The sequence below is a fragment of the Colobus angolensis genome, unplaced genomic scaffold (genome assembly GCF_000951035.1).
Source record: "Colobus angolensis palliatus isolate OR3802 unplaced genomic scaffold, Cang.pa_1.0 Scaffold70, whole genome shotgun sequence".
NCBI lineage: Eukaryota > Metazoa > Chordata > Mammalia > Primates > Cercopithecidae > Colobus > Colobus angolensis.
The window spans coordinates 6,063,807-6,087,601 of NW_012120710.1; the positions used below are offsets into that span (position 1 = coordinate 6,063,807).

A 23,795-nucleotide genomic window follows, 5' to 3' on the forward strand; every position below is an offset into this window, starting at 1 on the left:
TGATGGGTGCAGCACACCAACATGGCACAAGTATACATATGTAACAAACCTGCACGTTATGCACATGCACCCTAGAACTTAAAGTATAATAAAAATAAATAAATAAATAAAAATTAAAAAATAAAAAATAACTAAAAAAAAGAAACAAAGTTAATCAAAGCAGCTGTACAAAATGACACCAGCATTATCCACCAAACTGTTAAATTAAAAAACTTGTTTATTTAAAAATAGAAACTACTGGATACAGTTCTAGATTAATTTGGTCAAGCCATGTAAATTATATTCTATTGAAAAAATGACAAATGTGAACTAATAAAAAATTTATTTTCTCACTCTAATCAAAAAAAAATGATAAATGCTTGAGGTGATAGATACGTGCTAATTATCCATTTGATCACTGCACATTGTATACATGCGTTGAAATAGCCCACTGTATCCTATAAATATGTATAATTATTGTGTCAATTAAAAATAATCATAATAAATTTTAAAGAAAACAGAAAATATACCAAAAAATAATTATTTGGACATGTCCCCAGACTATGTCTCAGAAAAGAAATTACAACTAATTCAGAGAAAATTATGGATTTGAGTGGGTGAACAAAAATAACTACTTCCTCAGTGATCCTCCAGAGAAAAAAATAGAGATAAATTTAAAAGCTAAAACTATGCAAATAATGCAAAAATGGGTAATTAAATTTTAAAAAATTAAAAATAAAGATCATATACTGTAGCCTCTACACTGTGGGAAACCGGCTTTTACACAGTGAGTGATTAGACCTGTGGCACGCTAAGACCATTCAGGCTGCAACATGTCACTGAGTTACTATGGAAAACGTGTGATGGGAAGGTCTGCAATGATGGGCATAGACTTCGAAAATGAAAATTTTGGTGCTGGAAGCAGAGAGCTGCCTAAGACAGAAAAATGGCTTAGAGTGAGAGACTGGGGATTATTCTGTTCAAGGATTTTCTTAGACCCCTCTTTTTGTTAAAAGGTATTAGAGAGACATATAAAAACTACATCCATTTGTAGTACATAAAAAATTAGAAAACAGCGCCCATCAACCAATGAATGGATAAAGAAAATGTGGTTTATATACACCATGAAATACTACTTGACCATAAAAAGGAACAAAATAATGTCTTTTGTAGCAACTTTGATGGAACTGGAGGCCATTATTTTAAGAGAAGTAATGCAGGAATGGGAAACCAAATAGTGTATGTTCTCACTTATAAGTGGGAGATAAGCTATGAAGATGCTCTATTAATCTGTCCTCATGCTGCTAATAAAGACATACCCAACACTAGGTAACTTATAAAAGGAAGAAGTTTAATTGACTCATAGTTTCACATGGTTGGGGAGGCCTCACAATCATGGCAGACAGTGATTGAGGAGCAAAGTCATGTCTTACATGGCAGCAGGCAAGAGAGCTTGTGCAGGGGAACTCCCATTTATAAAAACATCAGGACTCGTGAGACTTATTCAACACTATGAGAACAGTATGGGGGAAATCGCCCCCATGAATCAGTTATTTCCACCTGGCCCTGCTGCCTTTGACACCTGGGGATTATTACAAGTCAATGTGAGATTTGGGTGGGGACACAGTCAAACAATATCAGATGCAAAGGCACAAGACAGCTATAATAAACTTTGGGGACTGAGAGGGGAAGATTGGGAGCAGGGTGAGGAATAAAAGACTACATAGTGGATATAGTGTACACTGCTTGGGTGATGGGTGAACTAAAATCTTAGAAATCACCACTGAAGAGCTTACCCATGCAACCAAAACCACCTGTACCTCCAAAACTATTTTTTTAAATTTTACTTTAAGTTCTGGGATACATGTGCAGAATGTGCAGGTTTGTTACATAGGTATACACATACCATGGTGGTTTCCTGCATCTATCAACCAGTCAAGTCATCTAGGTTTTAAGCCCCCCATGCATTAGGTATTTTTCCTAATGCTCTCCCGCCCCTTGCCACCCATCCCTCAACAGGCCCTGGTGTGTGATGCTTCCCTCCCTGCGTCCATTCCCACTTATGAGTGAGAACATTTGGTGTTTGGTTTTCTGTTACTGTGTTAGTTTTCTGAGAAAGATGGTTTCCAGCTTCATCCATGTCCCTGCAAAGGACATGAACTCATTCTTTTTTAAGGCTGCATAATATTCCATGGTGTATATGTGCCACATTTTCTTTATCCAGTCTATCATTGATGGGCATTCCCCCAAAACTAGTGAAATAAAAACTGTTTTAAAGAAAAGAAAAAAGAGGAGTAACATCATCAAGATGGCAGAATAGAAAGCCTCCAACTATCCTACCCTCCACAAACACACTGAGTCAACATTACAAAACAAAGACAAATTCTCTTGTAAGAAATTCAGAAAATAGTTGAGAAGCTCCTGTCCTCTAAGTGAATGCAAAAGCAGCCACAATGAAGAAGGTAAAAAAAATCTGAGACAGTCTCTCATCATAATCCCTACCCCTAACACAGCACTGCATGATCAGAAGAAAAGTTCCTAGATCTCAGAACAAAGAGAGTTGGACTAGCACAAAGCCTTGAAGGGCCCCCAAATCTTCAATCAGACTGATTAATGAGAGTCTCTTCCTTCATAAGGCCAGTCCATGAAGAGAGGAGAGGTAGCTATTTTCTCCAATGCACAGACACCAACACAGCAAGTTAAGAAAAATGAAGGAACAGGTAAATATATCCTAAAGAAAAAAAAAACACTAATGAAATGAAGATGTAAAATTTATTTGACAGAGAATTCAAAATAACTATCATAAAGATGCTCAGTGAAGACAGGAGAACAATACATGAACAAAGTGAAATTTTCAAGAAAGAGGTAGAAAAAATTTTTTTAATCAAACATAAATTTTCAAGCTGGATAATTCAGTAACTAAGCTGGAAAATTCAATAGATGGGTTCAACAGCAGACTGTGTCAAGCAAAAGACAGGATTAGTGAACTTCAAGACAGATAATTGGAAATTACACAATCATAGGAGCAAAAATTAAAAAAGAATTTTAAAAAGTGAAAAAGCTTAAAGGACTTATGAAACACCATAATTACAGGCAGACCAATATATATCTGATAGTAGTCCAAGAGGAAAAATAGAAAGGGGCAGAAAGCTTATTCAAAGAAATAATGCCCCAAACTTACCAAATCTAAGGAAAGAAATGTACATACATATTCAGAAGACCAACAAATTTCAAAAACATAAACCCAAAGAAATCCGCACCAAGACACCTTACAATCAAATTATCAAAAGTTCAAAATAAACAGACAATTTTGAGAGGAGCAAGATGAAAATTACTTTTCAAGCACAAAGGAACCTCCATCACACTCAGTGTATTTCTCAGCAGAAACCTTGTAAGCCAGAAAGGCCCAGGATGATATATAGTTATCCATCACTTAATGACAGGAATATGTTTGGAGAAATGCATTATTAGGCAGTTTTCTCATTGAGCAAACATCATAGAGTGTACTTACACAAACCTAGATGGTGTAGCCTATATACACCTTAGTTATATGGTATAGCTTATTGCTCTGAGGCTACAAACCTATATAGCATGTTACTGTACTGAATACTGTAGACTATCATAACACAATGGTGAGCATTTTTGTATCTAAACACAGAAAAGGTACAGTAAAAATATGATATAAAAGTTTGCAAATAGTATATCTATATAAGGCACTTACTATGAAAGGAGCTTGCAAGGCTAGAAGCTGCTCTAGGTAAGTCAGTGAGTAAGTGGTGAGTGAACATGATGGCCTAGGACATTATCATAAACCACCGTAGACTTTATAAACATTGTACTCTTAGGCTACAATACATTTGTATTATAAAAAAATTCTTTCTTCAATAATCAACTTTAATTTACTATTAACTTTTTATTGTATAAACTTTTTTATTAATTTTTCCTTTGACTCTTGTAATAACAGCCGAAAACACAAACACACTGTACAGCTCTACAATAATATTTTCTTTATATCTTATTCTATAAGCTTTTTCTATTTTTTGTGCTTTTTGAACTGATGTCACAGAAATAAAAAGGGTTATATTAGACTACTATGAAAATTGAATAACCGAGAAGAAGCAGATAAATTCCTAGAAACAAACAACCAACCATGATTGAATCATAAAGAAACAGAAAATATGAACAGACCTATGACTAATAAGGAAATTGCTCATAATCTAAAACCTCCACAAATAAAGGCCCGGGTCCAGATGCCTCCACTAGTGAATTCTATCAAACATTGAAATATGTAATTCCAATCCTTAAACTCTTTCAAAAAATTGAAGAGGAAGAAACACTTCCAAAAACATTTTACGAAGCCAGGATTGCCCTGATAGCAAAGTTAAACAAAGACATTATAAGAAAAGAAAACTACAGGGCAATGTCCTTAATGAATATAGACTCATTCATAATTCATTTTGACAAAATTCAACACCCTTACATAATAGCTTTTAACAAACTAGTAATAGAAGGAAATTACCACAACATAAGAAAGGCCTTATATGTAAACCCCCAACTAACATGGTACTTAATGGTAAAAAATTAGAAAGCTTTTCCTCTAAGATCAGGAGCAAGACAAGAATGCCCAGTCTAACTGCTTCTATTCAACATAGTGCAGGAAGTCCTAGTCAGAGCAATTAGGAAAAAAAAAAATAAAAGGAATCTAAATTGGAAAAAAAGAATCTTATCTCTGCTTGAAGATGACATGATCTTAAACATGTAAAATTCTAAAGACTACACACAGACACAAACACACATATACAAATACACACAAACTGTAAGAAGTAATTTACAAATTCAGCAAAGTTGTAGGATACAAAATAAACATGAAAAAACAGTTGTATTTATATACACTAATCACAAACTGTTCAAAAAGCAAAGTAAAAAATAAACTAACTTACGATAGCATCAAAAAGAATAAAACATCTAGGAATAAACTTAACTAAATAAATGAAAGACTTGTACACTGAAAACTATAAAATATTAATTAAAGGATTTAAAAAAGACAAAACTATATAAAAAGACATCTTGTTTTTGTGGACCAAAAGATTTAATATTGTTAAAATGTCCATACTACACAAAGTGATCTATAGATTGACTATCAAAATTCCAATGACTTTTTTTTACAGAAATGGAAAACCAAATTTAAAATTCAAAGGAAACTGCAAAGGACCCTGGATAGCCGAAACAATCTTGAGCAAGAACAAAGTTGGAGGTATCATTCTTCCTGGTTTTAAAACATATTACAAAGCTGCAATAATTAAAACAGCATGGTTCTGGTATAAAGACATACATAAAGACCAATAGAACAGAGTAGACAGCCAAACAATAAACCCATGAATATATGAACAACTGATGTTTAGAAAGGATACTAAGAATACACAAAGAGGAAAGGGTAGTCTCTTAAACAAATGATGTTTGAAAACTAGATATCCACATGCAAAAGAATGAAATTGGACTCGCTTGTTACATTACACAAAAATCAACTCAAAATGGACTGAAGACTTATATTTAAGACCTGAAACAGTAAAATTCCTGCAAGAAAACGTAAGATAACACTTCTTGACATTAGTCTTGGCAATGATTTCTTAGATGTGACACCAAAAGCACAGATGACAAAAGTGAAATAAACAAGTGGGACTATGTCAAATGAAAAAGCTTCTTCGCAGCAAAAGAAACAACAGAGTTTGGGCTGTGCAGAGACAGGGTTAGAAGTTATAACAGTTAAGAGAAATGGGAACTCAAATCCATTGTGATGGGTAAATTAGTACTGCTTTTCTTGAGGACAATTTAGCACTATACAAAACATATTGATTACACATATCCAAAATACATAAAGAATTCTTACAACTCAATAACAAGAAAGCAAATAACCTAATAAAAATCAGGATCTCAATGAGATACTTGTATTCCCATGTTTATTGTAGCATTATTTCATAAAAGTCAAAAGGTGGAAGCAACCCAAGAGTCTACTGATAGATTAATGGATGAAGAAAGTACAGTACATACATAGAATATTATTCAGCCTTACAAAAGAGAAAAATACTGCCATCGTGACAACATGGATGAACCTGAAAGAAATTTTACTAAGTGAAATAAGACAGTCGCAAAAAGACAAATATAATATGAATGCCTCTACTTATATGAGGCATCTAAAATAGCCAAATTTATAGAAGCAGATAGTAGTATGGTGGTTGCTGGAGGCTTGGGGAGTTGCTATTCAATGCATACAAAGTTTCAGTTAGTGCAAGATTGATACATTTGAAGAGATCTGCTAATCTATAGTTAACAATATTGTATTGCCCACTTTAAATTTGTTAAAAGGGGAGGCTTCATGTTAAATGTTCTTACTACAATAAAAATAAAATTAGAAAACACATTTAGGATGATGATGAGGAAGATTTTTGAACATTGTCTGTCATCAAATTATGGAATAATTTCCCAAGGGAAATGTGAAAAAATGCCATCACTGAAGACATTTGAAACCAGACTGAAGAAAAACACATGAACACATAAAGTTGGCCTTGTTCTTCTGCCTATGAGGATGACAAGACCCAAACATGACCTAAGACATCATTAGATTCTACAGCCGATGAGCACCCTCTGACCACCCACTACTGTGAGGGATGAAAGGGGAAAATTGGGCTGGGACTGATGAGTCACATCAGGAAGACTTGCTCAGTGTGTTCCTGGCTCTGTTACAACTTCCCAAGAGTGCTAGGAAAGGAGCAGTTTACACCAAGTCACCATACTCCCAGTTCATAGAAGTTTCCAGGGAATACAGGAGGCTCTTCTCCACTGCACCCTACTTTTTTAGTTGGCCTGTGTTTTGTTTTCTTTTTTTTAAGTCAGAAATAACCCCAGGAGAAGACCAGACCATACAATCTATACAGAACAAACATAACCTTAGACCAGGGGTCAGCAAACTGTAGTCCAAGCATCATATCTGGCCCACAGCCTGTTTCTCTAACTAAAGCTTTATTGGAACAGAGCCCAACCTATTCATTTGCATAGTGTCTATGACTGCTTTCACAGTACAATGGCAGTGTTGAGTAGTTGTGACAAAGACATCATGACCCACAAAGCCTAAAACTCTTATTACCTAACCCCTTACTAAGGCCAACTCCTGCCTTAGACTGATAAGTTTCAGAACACTAATTCAAGCATCTCCAAGGTAAAATATGTAAAATCCTTGCCTTCTTCCCTTCTTTTAACTAAGAAATAGAAAAGAAAAAAGGAATTTAACTTTGAGTAGAATATGTCAGCTTTTCATGAATCCAGACTAAGATATCACATGCTAGAGTCTGGAACATGCATCTGTGACCCAAAATACAGTGACTGACTAGAGTCACTAGAATCAGAAAGACCTGCGTTTGAATTCCAGATTTGCTATTTTCCAGCTGTGTGACCTTTGGCAAGTTACTTAATCTTTGTAGGTTTTTTCCTTGAAATAAAATGAAAAGCATTATCTAGCTCAGAGGGCTCTTGTGAGTAGTGATGAACTACTGTACATAAAGCACTTAGCACAGTGGCTGGTACTTCAATATGTGCTCAAATAATTACCTAGTATTGTGAGTACTATTATTATCAGAAAATTAAAACTCAGATTTGAATATAAAGTTTGTTAAACATTACCTGCACAGTTTGCGTCAGGGTCTCCACAGAGAAGGCCATTGGTTTCAGGACTTCTGGTGGAATTTTCATCTGCCACTACACAGTGGAGGATCACTAGACCTTCAAGTTCAAAACACAACCAAAACCAGACATGAAAATTTGCTTATTGTGAAACAGTCTATCAAAGTCATCACCCATTTCACACATTTATAAAAATAAAAACCTATGGTTTCCATTTCCAAGTCATTCACTCCCAGAAGAGATACAGAGGCCAGCATGCTGCACATTTTCAGCTCATTGCTGAAGAATGAATTTTCAAGTCACCATCACTTATATCTAACTATGGATCTTAAGGAAGAAACTTGGCCATAGCTTGTGAAGGAGCCTTATAACAAAAGCAGAAGTAAGAGTAGCTGAATTCCCAGTCCCTCAGTGAATACACTGATGAATTTCCAGGGACAGTGGATGGTGAACCTCCATGGCAAGCAGAGTGCCTTCTCCATTCCACACAGACCCAGTGTTTCTCAGGTGTTAACAACTGAGTGTGCTTCTTTCTGGGGAGATATTTGATCCATGGGAATTCTTTAAAAATTTTAGGTTCCTTCAGCTAAGAATCTCTGTTTCTGAGAAGGACAGGCCACCTGTTTTACAGGGTAGAGAAGAATGCCATGCTGTGGTTAGAATGGTTCAGAATATGATGTGCAGTAGTTGTGTAGATACTAATTCAAACAAACCAACCAGAAAAGATCACTTACGAGATAATTAGGGAAATTTGACACTGACTGAACACTAGATAATATTTAAAAAAAGTTATAGATATTTTAAAGTATGATAATGATATTGTGGTTAAGGTTAAAAAACAGGGTCTATATCGTGTGTGTGTGTGTGTGTGTGTGTGTGTGTGTGTGTGTGTGTGTGTGTAATTATGGATAAAATTGATGTATCTGACGTTTGCTTTGAAATAATTCAACATGAGAAGGAGGATACAAAGAAGTGATGAAAAGGCATGGATGAAATAAGGTTGGCTACATATTGATAATTGCTGAAGCTGATGGTGGGTATATCAAGGTTCATTATGTTGTCCTCTCTAGTTCGTATATGTTTAAACATGTCCATAATAATAGGAGGAAAGAATAGAAAAAAAAAGAAGAGAAGAGGGAGGAAAGTCAAGAAAGAGAAAGATGGCTTAGGAATTAGCTGGTCTTGAGTTTAAGTGCTGTTTTTGCCAGATAACTATGAAAAGCACTTAACACGGTGCTGGTATGTAAGCAACGTGCAATAAAAATTACTTATTATTATGCAACTGACAAGAATAAAATAGTCTGTCCACCAGTTGTATTGAAATTTATACATCTAATGATTTCTAAACTTACAGATATTCTCCAATTCAATTTCGTTCAACAAACATTCATGGACATACAGGAACACACAGGTGAATAGGATGTGCTAGATCGCAAAATCTTGAAGTTGCCCCCAAGCTGTGGAGCCAATTAACCATAACACAAAGTGCTACTACTGTACCAGAAAGCAATAGTGGCTAGCAAATTCAAAGGTCAAGAGTTTTCAAAAGGGTCTTTTAAAAGAGAGACTCTTTTATAGCTATCTAAGTGGAACATTTTTTTAAAGAAAGAAATTGTACCTAGCATGGGTAACAGTAAAGAGAAATGGAAACTCAAATCCACTGGTGATGGGTAAATTAGTACTGCTTTCCTTGAGGACAATTTAGCACTATACAAAACACAAAAGCAAATGAAAACACAATGTATAAGTCTTAAATTCAGTAATTACATTGCTAATGGTTTTTCCTAAGGAAATAATTCACGTTAAATAAGGACATTTAGCTACAAAATGGCATGAGTTTAAAAAAATATATAGATTACCTAAATAACTGACAATAGAGGATTAAGTACATTGAACTACCTTCATGCAACAAAATACTATTCAGTCATTAAAAGATGATATTCAAACATATGTAAAAACCTATCCATATAGTCAAAAGGTGAATAAGTAGAGAGTTGCTCACAATTTCCTGAAGGCAACACTTTTCTTAATTTTTCCTTATTTGTACTTTCTAAGCTTTCTTAAAGCACATTTTATCTGTTGCAACAAGAAAAAAGAGGTGACTCATGTATTTCCTTTGTCAACTGTAATTTGGCTACCAAATTTCTAGATTATTTACACATTTTCTCCCAGCACCTGCCCTTTCCTTCACACTTAGAACAAATAGAAACAAACAATCATTTAGGGCTTCTGAAGCACAGGAATTTTATATTATTCATCTTTGTAATCCTGGTGCCTAATACAGAATTTAACGAATATTCAACAAATGTTAAAAGACTGAATGAATCAATCTATACATGAACAAGAAAACTCTTTATATTCAAAAATCCCAGGAGCAATTTCTAGTGGAAAATAATAAAATATGTTTAATTCATTTCTAAAATCCCATCCATGGGTTTTCTTCATGGGCAGTAATAGGAGGCCTTAATCTCTTCTAATGATGGGAACTAAAAATTAAAAATAAAAATAAAAAATCTCTAAATCTCATAGAGATTCTGCATCTGCAACCTGAGGATGGTAGTATCTCCTTCTCGGGGTTATTGTAAAACTTAAGTTTATTTTTAAAAAGAGCACGTGGCTTGGCACATGCTATACAACTTGCAGTCCAGTTGCACGCCTTCTCGCTATTACTTATAATTTAACCCATTATTCTCCAGTTCCACTCACAGAGGGAGTTCCAATTCCTTTGAAACCCTGCTGAGGCCTTCAAACATCCCCATAGGCTGGGGACTACGGCCCAGGCTCCTTCTGCTAAGCCTCGTTTCACATGCTGGTGTCAGTTGGCAAAAGGAGGTTACTGTCCTCACAGGTGGAGGCAAAGCATGGGGAGGAGGTATCCTCAGCCAAGCCAGCTCCCAAACCAAGCAGAGCATACATTGCTTCTCTTCCTGCCCACCCCAGCAACCTACAGGTCACAAGTTGGTGGGTGTGAACCAAAGCGAGCCTGAAGAAGCATTTGCCTGACCTTCACAGTTTTTAATAATTGAATCAAGGCAGTTCATATTAAACCTGAATTTCCTTCTTCCATTGAAATAGTGGAAGATCTGGCAAGACAGATCTAAAATACTTTCCTAGCAACAACTGGCTGAAACTAAGAAGCAGGTGACCCCTTTAAGTGCCCCAGACCCATGAGGCTTCCTGCACTTATCTCTTTTAAGTATTCAGGCCCTAACAGGTATTTGAGTTTGTGATCTGTAAAAAGAGACTCAGAAACCAGATAAATGCTCACAAAACTATCTCCTAAACAATAAAGGCTGCCATAAAGAAAAAGGACACTCCTGTTCATTCATAATACAATGAATTTTTTTTTTTTTTTTTTTTTTTTTTTTAGACGGAGTCTCGCTCTGCCGCCCAGACTGGAGTGCAGTGGCCGGATCTCAGCTCACTGCAAGCTCCGCCTCCTGGGTTTAGGCCATTCTCCTGCCTCAGCCTCCCGAGTAGCTGGGACTACAGGCGCCCGCCACGTCGCCCGGCTAGTTTTTTGTATTTTTTAGTAGAGACGGGGTTTCACCGTGTTAGCCAGGATGGTCTCGATCTCCTGACCTCGTGATCCGCCCGTCTCGGCCTCCCAAAGTGCTGGGATTACAGGCTTGAGCCACCGCGCCCGGCCAATACAATGAATATTTATTAAGACTATGTATTTGACACAGGTGCAAGACTCAAGACACTGAAGGCTCTAAGATAACAGACACAGGTATTATCATTAACCTCAAGGAGATCACATTCTGGTAAGATAGACACGCACTTTTACTTTCTTTTTCTTTTTTCTTTTTTTGAGACAGAGCCTCACTGTTTCCCAGGCTAGAGGGCAGCGGCACAATCTCGGCTCACTGCCGCCTCTACCCCCCAGGTTCAAGCGATTCTCATGCCTCAGCCTCCCGAGTAGCTGGGATTATAGGTGCCTGCCACCATGCCTGGCTAATTTTTGTATTTTTAGTAGAGATGGGGTTTCACTGTGTTGACCAGGCTGGTCTTGAACTCCTGACCTCAAGTGATACACCCGTCTCAGCCTCCCCAACTGCCAGGGTTACAGGCACGCGCCACCAAGCCTGGCCTGACACACAAATCTTTAAGGTACAGTATAATATGTACAACAACGATGATAATGCAGAAGTAATAGGAGAGAGAATCAACTCTGCTTAGTGGCAAAGACTTCACGGAGAAATTGAGATTTGCCATGAGTTCTTAATGAGGAATAAATGATTTTTAAAAGCATCAGTTAATAACTTTTATAAAAAACAAAAAAAAATGTGTAAACAAGATAATAATCATAATATGTTAATTGTTTCAGCAGTGGATAATATTTATGTGGTTATAATAATATCAATATTGATAATTTAACAAAATACGTTCATAAACTCAGGGCCAGTAATTAGCCCACATATACCATATGGGACAACTGGTTGTGACTAATCAGTGTGTGCTGTGCCAGTTCTTGAATATTTTGAGTATCAGTCCCGGAATTATGAGAGAAGAAAAGGTCAGCACATAAAGTCTAAACCTGACAAGTCAAGAAGTAGCATTATAAGGAAATTATTTGCAGTAAACAGTTGAATACCAGAAGAAACATCAAAAAGAGTCAAAAGTGGTTGGTAGAGAGGCAGAAAAGTATGGTGCAAAGATTTGCTATTTACTGTTATAAGCCTCTTAGTACGGATTTTTTTAATTAAAAAATGTATATTTATCATTTTATTAAAAATATAATTAATTTTTAAGAAAAGGATAAATAAAGTCATAGTTAACCAGGGCATTCTTAAAAAAAAAAAAAAGACGAACAACTTGTAGTAAGCAAAAGGAATAACTTGTTAAAAGACATGGCATGAAACAGCACAACTTTTCCTGCTTCTTTGGAGGGTAGGTGGGGATTGTGATGGAAGAGGAGCCTGGCAAGAAAGTAGGCAACAAAAGGCCTAAATGCCATGTGGATTAGTTGGGATTCTGTTATGCAGTTAAGTTGAGACCACTGAAAAGTTTCAAGTGAGAAACAACAGAATCATCTTTTTATTTTTTCCATTTTGAAAAGGCTACTTTAATATCAGCATGGGTGATTCAGACACACCTAAACCAAGATTGTAGCTCCGGGTATGCAGAAAAGAAGAAAGGCCTATAAGGGATAGCCATAAATGAAATATGAAAGACCTGGTGACTGGAAGTGAAAAAAAGGAGTCTGGGATGACCCCAGAGTTTGCCACTTGAATAACTGTCTGGATTGTGGTACCAATCACAAAGATACAAGGTACACAGAAGGGAAACAGGTTGGGTGTAGAGAGGAATTCAGTTTGGGTCACTGACTTTGAGATGACTGTGGCTCATCTAGAAGACAGTAGATGAGGTGTAGATCCAGAACTTTGGAGCAAAGCCAAGCTACAGGTTCTATTTTGGGGAATCATGGAAAATAAACTGGAATTTAATTCCATGAGAATAGACTTCTCAAAAAAAAAGGCAATGTGAAAAGAAAAGGCTGATTAAGGGCAGAATTCTGAAAATCCAGTGAAATAAGAACGTTTAAAGGAACATACATTATTAAAATAATCATCTTTATCAGGGAAAGCATGAATTGTATCTTAAAGAAAATGAAGGAAAATATGATACTCAGCTGTAGAAAACATAGTAAGATTTCCACTCAAAAAGATCATAGGTTATGTTGAAATTTAGAATTAGTAAAAACTAAAAGTTTAAAATTTCCCACCAACTAACTCTCAACTCCCCAGAAATCATCCTCTGGGAAAGTTCATCAAGCCTATATTTAAAATTTCAGCACAGAAATTACAATCTCTTCCAAAATATGCCATTTCAAGGAGACAATTCATCAATTCTTTCAATCATGATCATTCATTCATTCAAAAAAATTAACCACCTACTTCTAAAGCTCTAAATGCTTCTTTATATTGAGCTGGTTTTTTTGCCTTCCTGTTATTTTACTCTGCTCTTTGTAGTCACCTAAAATAAGTCTAAGCTCTCTTTTCCTTGACAGATTATCATATACTTGAAGCCAGCTATCAAGCCTTCCTGAAAGAATTTCACTTCTTCAGGCTAAACATCCTGGTTCCTTCTATCATATTTTATGGTATCATCAAGACCCCTCACAAGCCTTGTCATCCTGTTCTAAATGCAAAGTCAAAATAAAGTGCCATCCCACATGGTCTGGTAAAGAGAGAATGAAGTGGGGCTTTCAGACCCCACACTGGGAGCTCCCCATAACACAGCAGCCCTTTTTGCCTGTCACATTAATACCGGGGTTTTATTCTCCTTACCGTAAAATGAAGCTCCTCTATCTTCTACAATGCTGGAAAGCAATGTATTTATGGTTTCCTTCTTTCATTGCTGTAGTTCTGTTTTGTTGCATTTTTTTTACCTTAAGAAAATGGTTTTTACACTTTTTCCTTTTAAATTTTTTTTTGGTCAGATTTCACCTATCATTCAAATATTTCACAATCTTTTTGTTGTCTGATTCTTTCATTCAACCTATTGTCCATACCTCCCTGCTTTGCATGACCTGAAGAATTTCTCAGGTGCATTAAAGCAATAAAAACAAAATAAAATAATGTTAACTGCATTTGCTAAGTGACTAGAAATTAGTCCCTATTTCTGGGGATAGTTTTAAAATATCAACTCCACTCACAAAATTAAAGACAAAAGGAAAATAAACCCAATTCTACTTCAGTGAATCATGGCTGTATTTACTTTTATGCATTTTGAGATTCTCAAGTTAAATATTACAGAATGTATTAAAAGTATTATCCCCATCAGTCAGCATGGGGAATGAAGTCAGCGTAAACAATACGAGCATTCAAAAAGAGGCAGCCTGACAAGGAGCATGACACGCTGTCTCAAAGTCACTGCTAATGCTGAGGTAAGTACTACACCAGCTGGGTCAACTATTTAAAAAGATCATATATGACCAACTTAAACAGTCATGTATGTTGTATTTGCCTCATCTGTGAGCTGAATTTTCCATTTTTAGAGCCAAGTGCATTTTGTATTTTAAAAATAAATATAATATCACAAAATATCCATTCATTTATATTCTGATGATTCAGGACATCTTCCTAGATACACTCCAAACTTCTACTTATGTATACTAAATCCAGTGATTCCTTGCCATATTGTGTTATTTAAGATTAGAATCACATTCCATGTCTCATTAGAAAATCTAGCTTTAAGTCAAAGAAGAATTTATCAACCTATGAACATAAGCAGAAATTAGAAGAATATTTCATAGTCACGCCACTATAATTTTATTTATATTAAAGAGAAGCAGTGCAGAGTAATGGAGAAAAGGCAGCTTTGGGGTCAAATGGAGCTGTTTTTGAATCTTAGGACCTTTTAAGCACCACATTTATAATTAGGATTGAGTTTCTCAACCACAGAGCTTCAGGGTCCTCTTTTGTAAACTGAGGCCCATAATACCTAACTTACATAGCCTGGTAAAAATTTAGCTGTGTGCTTAAAACAAGGTGGAGGGTAGAAATTATGAATTTTTAACCTAGGTAATGCCTTGCACAGGGTAAGCGCTCAAAAAATAGTAGCTGTAAGTGACCAGAAATAAAAGAACAAAAATTTAAATTACCCTAGTAAGAAACTAGATTCGCAGCCTCGTAAGTGGATATTGACAAATTTCTACATTTATAGTGTGATTTCACTGTGTATAAAATATGTTTCTGATATACACTATGAAAGATGAATATACATATATATGCATACATTCAACAGTATGCTTTTTCGTATGTACTTAATGAGACAAAACTATATCTTGGTCTATCTGCATGTTCTTTCTAATTTGTGAAAAAAATTTGAAGTTAACGTGCCTCAGCTAATTAATAGGAATATGGCGTCTTCTATATGCATAGTTCTTTGTGTTTTTCAGAAGAGTTTGGCCAGTGACTCAGCATACCATTTATGACAGTTGGGATTACTGATTCAGTTGGTTGGTTAAAAGATTCAATAATACAAATATAGCTGATAAAGTCAGATCATAGAGAGTAATAACTAAAAATCAAGTGAATTATAAATCATATCTCTAATTTGTAAAAAATAAAGTTTTTAAGTTTAAATCAACACTAGGGGTAAAAGCAATAAGCGTTTGGGGAACTTTCTTATTACATCTTCACTGTTAGGAAGAAAACAGAATCTTAAATAAGCATACTATACACGGAGTAATTTCCAAGTCCAAAAAGAGACCCTATCTAATGTGGAGTTTGAAAAAAAAATAGGGAGTGAAAATATTGTTTAACACTGGGTTTGTGGTTAGCTGAGATGAAAACTGTGAAATGGGTGAAACATGACAGTGTTCTCCTTTTTTGTTAACTCTTTTCTACTTTTTCTTCTTCTTGCCTTTTGCCCACCTATAAACCATTGTCCTCATTCTGCTTTAACATGGCACCAAGGAGAACACAATTCTTGAACAGATTTTTCTTTCTAAATGTATTTTCTTTCAAAGCAGACCTGCAAAGAGAGAAATTATTTAACTCAAAAGAAACACTCTAAAATCTAGAATGTCTCAACCTGGGTTTCCTTGAAAGCAGAACCTGATATACAGACTAAGGGATTACCACTTTATTTGAGAGTTACAAGCTTGGGGTAGTGAGAATAAGGAAAAAAGGAAATGAAGCAAAAAAAAGGGACAAAACAATAAAATGTGTGCATCTATCATGCAGTGTGTAGTACCAAAGTGAGATGCAGAGAAACACAGAAATTTGCTCAGACAGCAAGTTCACTAGTATGTAGGCCACATGAATGGTTCAAGAAAAAGACTCACACCTTGAAGCAGTCCATTGGAAAACAAAAAAAATGAAAGAAGGAAGAATGTATCAGAGCCAATCACTTTCATCGCCAATTTCCCACTGGACAAAATTCACGCCACTGAGTATTAACTCCCTCTATTCTGACCCCTTGGTGACTGAGAGGCCAGAACTCATGCCCCGGGACATGGTGTTTTATCCAAGTCTCAAAGTGGAGCAACTTGGCATGGGGAGGAGCTGACCAAGAGGCAATGAAGGTGGTTGAAAGACTCTTAGGAAGTGCACAATATTTGTGTCCCAACACAGTGAGCAATTGGGGCATCAGTACATCTCCTGGGAAACAGTTTTCCAGGACAAAGAGGGATTTTCCAAGTTCTCTTAAATCATATCTTCTGGAGAACTGCCTATTCTCTAAAACTGAAAGACAGGCTTCTGGGTTTCCAGGGCCAACATGGGAAGCAGAGACAGGAGCAAAAAAAAAAAAAAAAAGAAGAGGGTCTTTACAAATAGTGTATGTTCATTCAAATTCAGAAAAATAAAAATGAACTCCTTCTTCCTCCAATGTAAAACTCTATTCTGAATTGGTAGAAATAATATCTTGGTGTTTAGGAAAGGCTAAAAGTGATTGATAATATGGTTTGTAACTCATAAAAGTACTTCACAATCTTATATTTTTACAACTCAGAAGGGAAAGTAATTTAACAACCTGTCATATACAAACTAATTCATGTATCTGAAAACTGTCAACATGACAATGCCTTTGCCGGTAAATCACCACTTTTTTTTACTATTACCTTTATTAAATTTGTGACAAATTGATTGAATGACTAAATTTAATAGGAACTCCAAAATAACCTGAAGCCAGTTTCTCAGAAATCATCAGGTGTCAAAACTTGACTTTTTGATTCCCATTCCTTTATAGTAAGGCCAAACCAGGCAGTTAGACATTGTGACAATTTGAATGAAAAGTTTTGGGCTCACTGAATTTCCATAGTAATTCAAAGACAGGAGGTGAAAGAACCGAGGAAAAAGGACAATTTGTTTTCAAGGAGGATTATCCAAGTGCAAAGTGAGGTGAAACTGTGGCATTGGTTTCTGGATCTAGTGATAATACGGTCTCTGATCCATGAGGAAATAGTCATCAAACGTTAATAATGGTAAAGAAAAGAACATAAGATTTCAGAGTAGATGCTCACCCAACCTGAAAAAGCCCCAGTACTTAAACCCTTTGAATGAGTTAGAGTAAGCCAACACAACTTAGCATTGAATTTATTATCATCTTTATCAATAAAACCATTTGCAGAGACTAGGAATATAAAGAAAGAAAGATTAGGCAGAATATTTTAGGCATCAGGTATTTAGAACACAAATTATATTGGAATTCCAAAAAGTGGCAGTGTGTTAAGTTGGAGAAATCAAAAAGAAAAGTTTCACAGAAGAACTTAAAAACAGAGGACCAAAGGAAATGACATAGAAATGAGCTTGGTGTCTTTTGGGAGACAATGAGTAAAACTGTTCAGCCGGAGTGACGAATTATACAAAAAAGTATTAAGAAACAATGGCCTTCTTGGTGTGTTTGGTGTGACTATGAAACAATTCAATTGATTTTGTTGTGTGGCCTATGAAAAGAAGACTCCTTAAGAAATAGTCACAACACATATTGCCAGAAGCTTCTCAAGGCCTGCCCACCACATCCTGAAAGACAGATTCCCAATTAAGAATCTGACTAGTATAGAAAACCACTCACTAAGTATTTGATAGCGAAGACAACTGCTGTGTGGAAATCACTAAGAGTGAGGTGTGTATTCTTTGTTATGCTTCTGCAAAGGCAAGTGGAAGTGAAGTTTATTATTTTGTGTGTAGTCTCATCTCATATCTCAACCAAACTTCCAATCACTCTTCTGACCCTCCATTGCATGATGATGGTCTTTTACCTAAAAATGAGCAGGGATTTTCCTCACAGAAGTCTTCTATCACAGGATGGCAATGCTACAGATAACTATCTCCTGATGTAACAATATTTGAAATTTTTGTCAATGTCATTTACCTATTGTAGTTGTGCTTTATTTTTCCCCTTCATAGTAAGCTATCAGTCTGTCATTCCTATTTTAATAGATGGTAAGATCTGAAATATGCAATGTATTTAACACAAAAACTAAGCCTGGGGCATAGAATTGGTGCTATATTCCAAGATGAGGACCATAAGAGAACACAGTTACTGAATTCAGTTTTGGGGGAAAAACTCAATTGTCTTTTTAAAAATTCTTCATTATTGGTTTCCCAGGTTCCAAGTGGCCTGTGTCTTCTGTCCTTCCCAGGGAAATCTACTGAGAGTTTCTTATTCTGAAATTTTATCTTTCAACCTCAAAAACATTGCCAAAGTGCAGTAATATCATCCTGTACTCGTAAGAACCTAAGAAAACTTGATGGTCATAGCCCACTCCCTACCCACCTTAAGAATCACCTTTACACAACTCCATTTATGTACCATCCAGACCACATGTGTGTACAGGCAGGGGAAGCTCACCACATCCCAAGGCAACTGGCTCCACTTTTTTCAAAGCTCCATTTGGGAAAAAATTTCTTCCAAATGAAGGTAAGTGCTGCCTTCCTGGAATTTTAGTTCACCAATGTAAGCCATATTCTCTGAACTATACAGGGGAAACCTTGGTTGAAATGACTTTTCACATATTTGAAGTTGATTCTCATAAGCCAAATCTTGTCTCTTTTTCATCCACAACCCCAATTTCTATTCTCTCAGTCGAGTGTGTGTGTGTGTGTGTGTGTGTGTGTGTGTGTGTGTCTTCAGTTACCAATAATCTCTTGTCTCTTGTCTTTCAAGAGCACCAATAATTTCCTCATAGCTCACTCAAGAGTGGCCTCTTCTTTAGCCTCATCCTCCTTCACATCCACATTAGAGTATTTGATATGGTTGATTTTCCCAAATCTTCCATCTAAAATCTACCCCTATTCTGGGCTTCCTACTTATCCTCTCCTTTTTACTCAACTTCACCAGCTCTTTTGCTGACTCCCACACCATAAATATGTTGCCACAAATAATCTACCTCTGTCTTCTTTTTTTTCACTATTTTTGTTGCGGTAAAATACATATAACAAAAAATGTATTATCCTAACCTTTTTAAAGGTATCATTAAATACATCCACATTGTGCAACCATCACCACCATGCATCTCCAGAATTCTTTTCATCTTGCAAAATTAAAACTCTATAAACATTAAACAATAATACCTTACTTGCCCCTCCTCCCAGCCCCTATTCTGCTTTCCATCTCTGTGACTTTGTCTCCGTCATAGACATGACCAAAAAAGTCAAAATGAATTTTCATTTTTGTAATGTCACATAATCTCACAAAACATCCATGGAATCAATATTTGATCAAACATTTACTGAGGATTTATTGCATGCCAGGCACTGTGCTAGACCCTGAAATTATAATCAGTGAAATGATTCAGGTATATTTCCAGCCCTATTTTCTTTTTTTTCATTTTAAGTTCAGGGGTACTTGTGCAGGATATAAAGATTTGTTACATAGGTAAACTTGTACCATAGTAGTTTGCTACATACATCATCCCATCACCTAGGTATTAAGCTCAACGTCCATTAGCTGTTCTTCTTGATGCTCTCCCTATTCCCCAACAGGCCCCAGTGTGCGTTGTTACCCACCATGTGTCCTTGTGTTCGCATCATTCAGCTTCCACTTATAAGTGAGAACAATTGTGTTTGGTCTTCTTTTCCTGCATTAGTTTGCTGAAGATAATGTCTTCCAACTTTTTCATGTCCATGCAAAGGACATGATCTCATTCCTTTTTATGGCTTCATAGTATTCCATGGTGTATATGTACCACATTTTATTTATCCAGTCTATCATTGATGGACATTTAGGCTGATTCCATATCTTCGCTATTCTGAATACTGCTGCACTGAACATATGCATGCATGTATCTTTATAGTAGAATACTTTATATTCCTTTGGGTATATACCCAGTAATAGAATTGCTGGGTTAAATGATAGCTCTGCCTCTAGGTCTTTGAGGGATAGCCAGACTGCCTTCCACAATGGTTAAACTAGTTTACACTCCCACCAACAGTGTAAAAGCATTCCCTTTTCTCTGCAACTCCACCAGCATCTGTAGTTTTTTGACTTCTTAATAATAGCCAATCTGACTGGTGTGAAAATGGTATCTCATTGTGGTTTTGATTCACATTTCTCTAATGATCAGTGATGTTGAGTTTTTTTTCATATGTTTCTTGACCATGTGTATGTATTTTGAGAAGTGCCTGTTCATGTCCTTTTCCCATTTTTTAATGGGGCTGTTTGTTTTCTTCTTGTAAATTTCCTTAAGTTCCTTGTAGATTCTGGATATTAGACCTTTGTCAGATTGATAGATTGCAAAATTTTTCTCCCATTCTGCAAGTTATCTGTTCAGTCTGATAATAGTTTCTATTGCTATTCAGAAGCTCTTTAGTTAAATTAGATCCCATATGTCAATGTTTGCTTTTGTTGCAATTGCTTTTGGTGTTTTTGTCATGAAATCTTTGTCCATGCCATTGTCCTGAATGGTATTGCCTACATTTTCTTCTAGAGGTTTTATAGTTTTGAGTTTCACATTTAAGTATTGAATCCATCTTGAGTTATTTTTTGTATATAGTGTAAAGAAGATGTCTAGTTTCAATTTTCTGCATATGACTAGCCAGTTCTCCCAGCACTATTTATTAAATAAGGAATCTGTTCCCCATTGCTTGTTTTTGTCAGGTTTGTTGAGGATCAAATGGTTGTATCTGTGTGGTCTTATCTCTGATTTCCCCATTCTCTTCCATTGGTCTATGTGTCTGTTCTTGTACCAGTACCATGCTGTTTTGGTTACTGTAGTCTTGCAGTATAGTTTGAAGTTGAGTAGAATGATGCTGCCTCCAGCTTTGTGCTTTTTGTTTAGGAATGTCTTGGGGTTGTTTGGCTCTCTTTTTTTTTTTTTGGTACCATATGAATTTTAAAATAGTTTTTTCTAATTCTGTGAAGAATGTCAATGGTAGTTTAATGGGAATAGCACTGAATCTATAAATTACATTGGGCAGCATGAACATTGTCATGATACTGATTCTTGCTGTCCATGAGCATGGAATGTTTTCCCATTTGTGTCCTCTCTGATTTCTTTGAGCAGTGGTTTGTAGTTCTCCCTGAAGATGTCCTTCACTTCCTTTGTTAGCTATATTTCTAGGTATTTTACTCTTTTTGTGGCAAATTGTGAATGGGAGTTCATTCCTGATTTGGCTCTTGGCTTGAGTGTTGTTGGTGTATACGAATGCTAGGGATTAGGCCAATGTGGTGGCTCACTCCTGTAATCCCTGCACTTTGGGAGGCCGAGGCAGATGGATCACTTGAGGTCAGGAGTTCGAGACCAGCCTGGCCAACATGATGAAACCCTGTCTCTACTTAAATACAAAAATTAGCTGGGTATAGTGCCAGGCACCTATAATCCCAGCTACTCTGGAGGCTGAAGCAGGAAAATTGCTTGAACCTGGGAGGCAAAGGTTGCAGTGAGCCAAGATAGTAAGATAGTGCCACGGCACTTCAGCCTGGTTGACAGAGCGAGATTCCCTCTCAAAAAAAAAAAAAAAAAAAAAAGGCTAGGACTTTTTGCACATTGATTTTGTAACCTGGGCCTGCTGAAGTTGCTTATCAGCTTAATAAGCTTTTGGACTGAGACGATGGGGTTTTCTACATATAGGATCCTGTCATCTGCAAACAAAGATAATTCAACTTCCTCTCTTCCTACTTGCATACTCTTTATTTCTTTCTCTGGCCAGAACATCAAATACTATGTTGAGTAAGAGTGGTGAGAGATGGCATCCTTGTCTTGTGCTGCTTTCTGAGGGGAATGCTTGCAGTTTTGCCCATTCAGTATGATACTGGCTGTGGGTTTGTCATATATGGCTCTTACTGCTTTGATGTATGTTCTTTCAATACCTAGTTTATTGAGAGTTTTTAACACGAAGGGATGCTGAATTTTACCAAAGGCCTTTCTGCATCTATTGAGATAATCACGTGGTTTTTGTCTTTAGTTCTGTTTATATGATGAGTCACATTTATTGATTTGCATATGTTGAACTAACCTTGCATCCCAGAGATGAAGCCAACTTGGTCGTGATGGATAAGCTTTTTGATGTGCTGCTGGATTTGGTTTGCCGGTTTTTTGTTGATTTTTGCATTGATGTTCATCAAGGATATTAGCCTGAAGTTTTCTTTTTTTGTTTTTGTATCTCTGCCAGGTTTGGTATCAGGATGATGCTGGCCTTATAGAATGAGTTAGGAAGTAATCCCTCCTTTTTAATTTTTTGGAATAGTTTCAGTTGAAATGGTTCCAAGTCGTCTTTGTACCTCTGGTAGAATTCAGCCATGAATTCTTTTCTTGGTTGGCAGGCTATTTATTACTGCTTAAATTTCAGAACTCATTATTGGTCTGTTCAGGGATTCAATTTCTTCCTGAGTTAGTCTTGGGAAGGTGTATGTATCCAGGAATTTATCCATTTATCTTAGATTTTCTAGTTTATGTTCATAGAGGTGTCTATAGTATTCTCTGATGTCTGTTTGTAGTTCTGTGGGTCAGTGGTGGTATCTCCCTTATCATTTCTGATTGTGTTTATTTGATTCTTCTCTCTTTTCTCCTTTTTTAGTCTAGCTAGCTATTTTATTAATTTTTTCAAAAACCAGTTTCTGGATGTATTGATTTCTTGAAGGGTTTTGTGTGTCTCTATCTCCTTCAGCTCAGCTCTGATCTTGGGTATTTTTTTGTCTTCTGCTGGCTTTGGGGTTTGTTTGCTCTTGGTTCTCTAGTTCTTTTCGTTGTAATGTTAGGGTGTTAACTTGAGATCTTTCTAGATTTTTGATGTGTCAAGTCCTATTTTCTAAGCAGGTGAATAGCTAAACTGGCTAGTGATTGGAATTTCCTGCAGTATCTTTTTTTTGTAATAAACTTTTTATTGTGGAACAATTTTATATTTACAGAAAAGTTGCAAAGTGCAGGGAATTCTCACACACCATTTACCCACTTTCAGCTTCCTCTAATGTTTTCATCTCATTTATGGTGGTAAATTTATCAGAACTAAGAAAAAACTATCACCTCACACACATAGCTCTCCTAAAGCCAGAACCTTGGGCAAGTTGCTTAATCCCTTTGTGTTTCATATCCTACTCTATAAATGGGAATAATAATGATATCAACCTAGCTCCTGTGTTAGATAAATGTTATGTGGATGAAATGAATTATTATGGTCTTAGAACAGGGCCTCTCACATATTACACAACTGTTCTGCTATTATTTTTATTGTGAAGATCAAATGAGA

At 36.2% G+C, this 23,795-nt stretch overlaps 1 protein-coding gene across 2 annotated transcripts in view; it reads right to left on the reverse strand.

The window, feature by feature from the left end:
- The window catches only part of BTC (betacellulin), a 54,257-nt gene that overhangs the window by 21,770 nt on the left and 8,692 nt on the right, over positions 1-23,795 (reverse strand). For both annotated transcript variants that reach the window (XM_011927176.1, XM_011927177.1), the window contains exon 2: positions 7,654-7,752. In XM_011927176.1, the coding sequence (XP_011782566.1) occupies positions 7,654-7,752 (99 nt within the window). The remainder of the gene's footprint in view (positions 1-7,653; positions 7,753-23,795) is intronic.